Source organism: Gossypium arboreum, chromosome 13 (assembly GCF_025698485.1).
Source record: "Gossypium arboreum isolate Shixiya-1 chromosome 13, ASM2569848v2, whole genome shotgun sequence".
NCBI classification, from domain to species: domain Eukaryota; kingdom Viridiplantae; phylum Streptophyta; class Magnoliopsida; order Malvales; family Malvaceae; genus Gossypium; species Gossypium arboreum.
In genome coordinates, this window is record NC_069082.1 from 4,712,740 (window position 1) to 4,718,415 (window position 5,676).

Sequence of the window (5,676 nt, forward strand, 5' to 3'; positions counted from 1 at the left end):
ATGATCCAAAATACATTTATATTTTTAATAACGAATCATGATTAAAATTTATTATGATTATTTTGAAACTCTTGAAAAGATTAAAATATATTTTCTCAAAATTTTCCTTCACTTATAACTTTCAAAAGAATAATGATATAAATGTTTAGCAATAGATTCAAATAGTCATCTGAATAAATACGCATTATACTCTTCTTTTTTTTTTCTTAATTAAAATTTTATCCGATTAAATTTTCTTAATAATATTTATAATAAGGCAGCATGTTCATATACTTTTTTCATTCATAGCAATTATTAACAAACTTTAAAAGAAATTAAATGAATTGAAAATATTTGAATGGAATGGAATTGAGATGGATGATCGAATTTGAGAAACAATGATTTAATACGACAAGTAAAGTACTGAATTGGACACTGTTATGGCAGCCACCTACAAACATCCATTATTCACAACACATCAACACACCACACATTTCCACTTCACCCTCGCCGACAAAGAACCCTGGCTCAGCCTCTCTCCGTCGCCTTCGTCAGTCTCCCCATGGCCACCACTGCTCCGACCGGTTCTCCACTGTCACAACCATCTCTTACTCACCCACCACCACCACGGAAGCTAACAACCGTTAAAGTACTATCAGAATCGCCCGGACTTTCTTCCATCCCTTCCATTTACACCTTCCCAAAACAAACCTACCACGAACCAGTTTCAGACACGAAAGAACCAATCCCCACCATCGATTTCTCCCTCCTCACCTCCAGTCATCCCGATCAAAGGTCTAAAACCATCCGAGAACTCGGAATAGCCTGCCGGGACTGGGGCTTCTTCATGGTATATATATGTTTCTTCTTCCATCGATATTAGTTTTATTGATCATTTGTTTTTGGTATTTGATTTGGGGATATTCTCAGGTGACCAACCATGGGGTGCCGGAGAGGATGATGAAGGCAATCATCGAGGTTTGCCGGGAATTTTTCGAGCTACCGGAGGAAGAGAAGCGAGGAATTGGTGGGAAACATGTGTTGGATCCGATTAGATCTGGAACCAGTTTCAATGAATCAGTGGATGAAATTTTATGTTGGAGAGATTATGTGAAGATATTTCAGCACCCTGAGTTTCACTCACCCAACAAGCCTCCTTCCTTCAGGTTTGTTGTTGTTCAAATTTATCTTCCGTCACCCATTAAGAAAGTGTATTCACAAACTTTTTCTCAAGCTCTCAAAAATCCCATTAACGGTAAAGTAGAAAACTCGAACTGAAATTGAAGGGCATATAATAATTATAAGATAACCGAACCGCTATTAGTTGCGAACTTTCTTTTACCATTATTTGGTTACACTAATTTAGTTGAATACTTAAAAGATTGTTAAAAGAATTCATTTAATCACTTTTAATTTGGACCTATCAATAACTTTTTAAAAATAGAGGGATAAAATGTGTCAAACTGAAGTGTAGAAAATAAATTTTAGCATAGTAAAGAAGTAGACCCATTCAAAATATTGCACTCCTCTTTATTGTTATTTGGATAAGTTGGGTGTAAGTAGAGGTCATCATGGCGAATTCGTAACAAACTTTTTGGTTTATTTTATCGGTTGAGGTTGAACTCAATTCAAAAAATTTAAAATTTTGTTCAAATTTAATTCAAAAAAAAATTAAAATTAAAATTTGATACTTGTCTGTATTAATTTTTATATAAAATAAATTTAAAAATATAATACATCATACACACAAAAAATTTAAAATAAACATATCCTAGTAAATTGAAAATAAATAAAAAAATCTTTGTATTTAAATAACATTAAAATAGGTATAATTTAACAAATAAATACCTTTAAAATAGTAACAAAATTAACAATAACAATAAAATGATAACAATAGAATAGTGAAATGATAATAAAATAATAAAAAACGACAACTTTTTTTTTTCACATTTAAGCTAGGCCGATCTGGGTTGATGCTAAAAAGGTTACCTAATACCCAATTTTTTTCTAAATATATTTTTTTACTCAAATTTATTTTTCGAATTTATATTTTTGTCTAAATCTTTTATTTTTCGGACAGACTTACTATAAATAGGCATTAACTGAAATCCTAATTCATTAAAAAAGAAATAGAATCCAGCAACATAATATTTGCCATTGGTTGGGACCTCTCCAATTCGGTAAAAGAGTGTCGGGTACGCGGATGTATCTTATATCAATATATTCAATTATTAAAAAAAAAAAAAAAAGTTGTTTATAAAGTTAAAACTACATTATCTTATTCTCATTTTCGAATATGCCTACGTAACAAAGATTACAACAGCATTTGCCTAAATTTTTCAGAGAAATTGCATTGGAATACAGCAAAAGAGTCCGGCTAGTAGCCAGAGAAATAATAAGAGGAATATCTGAAAGTCTGGGGCTAGAAAAGGACTACATTGATGAAACTCTAAACCTTGAGAATGGCCTGCAACTGATTGCAGCAAACTTGTATCCGCCATGTCCACAGCCGGAGCTGGCAATGGGGTTGCCTCCACATTCGGACCATGGTCTTTTGACCCTCTTAATCCAAAACCAAATAGGGGGACTTCAGGTACAACACAAAGGCAAATGGGTGAATATAGACCCTATCCCCAATTCATTTCTAGCCAACATTGGCGACCATATTGAGGTACAACTCCAAATTCCCTCGCACTTTTTTCCCCATCTTGTTTTGTTTTGGTTGATAGGATTCACATTTACTTCATATATGGTAGCCATATCATGCATAGTTTATCCAAGCTTAATTTGACACGGTGTACTTTTATGTAAGATTTTGAGCAACGGAAAGTACAAAAGTGTCCTCCATCGAGCTGTGGTCAACAACAGGGATGTAAGGATATCCATAGCGGTGCCCCACGGACCAGCATTGGATGCCATTGTTAGCCCAGCTTCAAAGTTGGTGGAAATTGTGGGGAATCCACCAGCATATGGAGCTATGAAATATAAGGAATATTTGGAGCTTCAACAAGGTAGCATGCTCAATGGGAAATCTAGCTTGGAACGTATACGAAACGGAGTTTGAGTTGATTTAAGTTAAGTGGCTGACTTCATTTTATGAGGAACCAATCACAACAACTGTATTTCATTTCACCACTTCTAAACTCCAATAGCCATAGGAAGATGAGCTACTATAACGTTTAATATTCACCAAGTTTCCTCCTTTTCAACCATTTATGATCTGCTCCAAGGCCTACATAATCCCTAACATCATGCTTTCTCTTCCTCACTCATAACTAGCTATTAAGATAACAAACTCTTGTTTCAAACAATCCTTTTTCTAGGGCTAGCTTATTGACAAAAAATAAATTAATTATGATACAACATTTTAACTTACTAATTTTTAATTTGAAACCAGTTAAACATTATTCAAAGAGTTTTCTCGATAGTTTATTGACAATTTTTATAAGAGCGGGTTCATTGAGATCGATGGTGAGATTAGTTTTAGTGAGACTAAAAATAACAATGATAATAAGATTAATTGTAATAACCGTGATATTAAAGTTTATATTGTAATATGTGAATTGAATGAAATAATAACAATGATATCAAAATAAAAATGAATATAAAAATATTAAATTGAAACATATATATATTTTATAATAAATATAAATTAATTAACGAAATACAAATTAGAGTTGAGGAAAAAAAACCCACCAATCTTGTCTTGTTCCATTTCTAAATAATGTTTGTTGGTATTAACTTATGTTCTCACCTGACTCAGACAAAATCATTGCCACCTCAATTGGTCGTTCCAACTTCCAATTGCTTCTTGCTTGTAGGCAGCCTAATGCAATATGGCAGGTTTAACTTGGAGGCAGACTTGTTAATTTAAACTTTAGTTTTTGACTCAATTCAATTCAATTTATTATAAAAATTAACAGTTTAAACAAAAAAATATTTAAACTTGAAATAATTTAAACCTTAAATGACTTGAATAAACTCTAAATGATCTGAATTCAATATAATCTACTTGAAAAACTTAATTGCCAAAACCGAATGACCCAAAGATTAAATTGGCATTTCATGTGAAAATTTTAAAATAGAATTCATCTAGTCCATATCAATCCATTTCAAATCTAACTCAACTCATTCAATTTACATGTATAGTTGAGGGGTGTATACATAGTTTCTTTATATAATCAACTCGAATAATAGAGATAATATTGTTGAGAAAAATATCTATGAATCCCAAAAAAATTAATTTTTATAAACTGTAAAAGGGTATAGAGAATACTCTAACTCTAATTCTATATATATATATATATATATAATCAACTTTGAAAGTTATCGTCTCATGCCTAACGTGCTTGGGAAACTTTGCTAACTTAGAGGTTAGTCGAAGTATACTATTTGACATATTCTTAATTTTATTAAGAGGCTGACTTCATTACATGAGGTAGCTTCCATGCCAACCACAACTACTGCATTTCACCTATTTTAAACTCCAAAATCCCATGAGAAGATGACCTACCAATACCTTCAATATTGACTGAGTCTCCATTCCAAACATACATGATCAAATATTACCAATTCCAGTGGCCTATTCCCACTGCTCCAGGGCCTTTATAAACCCCAACACCATGCTTTCTCTTCCTCACTCAAAATCTTTCTGTCATCAGCTTATAATTAGTTTCAAAATCTCTGGACAAAATGGGTTATTTCAATTGCTTTGCTTTGGGATTCTTCGTGGCTCTGTCGCTTGCAAGCATTGATGTTGGGGTTGCAGCTCGTCACCTTCAGCAACTGCCTCCAATGCCAACATTGCCTACAACCACACTCCCACCATTCCCATCTATCCCTAATCTCCCACAGCCATCCATACCATCTTTCCCAAGGCCTGGGGCGCTTCCTCCACTTCCTGCCATGCCTGCTTTGCCCACATTGCCTAGTGTACCAAGGGCCACATTGCCCCCTCTACCAAGCATGCCTTCGATTCCCACAATCCCAACTACAATTCCCTCTATTCCATTCTTCTCTCCACCACCTTCTCCTAGTCCTTAAAAATCCCTTTCGCTAGGTGATGGGTGGCTATTCCAATCCAGAGTCTTATTTTTTTGTCCACCACTTATATTGCATTGTATAAATGGGAGTTTCCCCAATTCCCATGATTTTCTGTACTTTGATACTTATTTTGCTTATTGTTGGATTATATACTTATTATATATATATATATATATATAATGTTTTCATTAACTAATTAATTACTGAATCTATTGTTAACACACGAATTTACCAAATTAAGATAAGAATGAAACAATAAATATAGACAAAATAAATTAATTATGATGCAACGCTAAATTAAATTTAAATTATTCTTTGAAAAAGTAAACATTTGACTAATAAGTCACAATTTGAAGTTAAACTAATTCAAATTATCACGAGGTTAAACTAACCTAAATTATTCTTAAAGAAGATAAACATCAAGCCAATAAACTACAATTTGAGGTTAAACTAATTTACATTTTTCAACGTTAAAGATGATGAGTTTTTTTATTAGATTTGAACCTTGATGCTTACTGGAGCTCAGTCACTAGGCAATAGCTTATTGACAATTTTTGTAAGAGTGGGTCCGTCGAGATTAACTGTGAAGTTGATTTCACTAAGACTAAAAATAATAGTGGTAATTAGATTAGTTATTATAGTAGTGAAATTAAA

At 32.9% G+C, this 5,676-nt stretch overlaps 2 protein-coding genes across 2 annotated transcripts; both read left to right on the top strand.

The window, feature by feature from the left end:
- Positions 1-306: 306 nt before the first annotated feature.
- LOC108461608 (2-oxoglutarate-dependent dioxygenase 19-like) lies at positions 307-3,191 on the top strand. The gene is made up of 4 exons (XM_017761501.2): positions 307-829; positions 910-1,145; positions 2,323-2,650; positions 2,792-3,191. Exons 1-4 carry the CDS (start codon positions 542-544, stop codon positions 3,041-3,043), a joined length of 1,104 nt encoding a protein of 367 aa, XP_017616990.1. The 5' UTR covers positions 307-541; the 3' UTR covers positions 3,044-3,191.
- Positions 3,192-4,671: 1,480 nt separating this feature from the next.
- Positions 4,672-5,022, top strand: LOC108463616 (protein PELPK1-like). Its single transcript, XM_017763535.2, has one exon. The coding sequence runs from the start codon at positions 4,672-4,674 to the stop codon at positions 5,020-5,022; it is 351 nt and encodes a 116-aa protein (XP_017619024.2).
- The last annotated feature ends 654 nt before the right edge of the window (positions 5,023-5,676 follow it).

Coding starts and splice junctions, on each gene's coding strand:
- LOC108463616 (XM_017763535.2), top strand. CDS start 4,672: ATGGGTTATTTCAATTGCTTTGCTTTGGGATTCTTCGTGGCTCTGTCG.
- LOC108461608 (XM_017761501.2), top strand. CDS start 542: ATGGCCACCACTGCTCCGACCGGTTCTCCACTGTCACAACCATCTCTT. Junction 830..909: donor GGGACTGGGGCTTCTTCATG/GTATATATATGT, acceptor GGATATTCTCAG/GTGACCAACCATGGGGTGCC. Junction 2,651..2,791: donor ACATTGGCGACCATATTGAG/GTACAACTCCAA, acceptor CTTTTATGTAAG/ATTTTGAGCAACGGAAAGTA.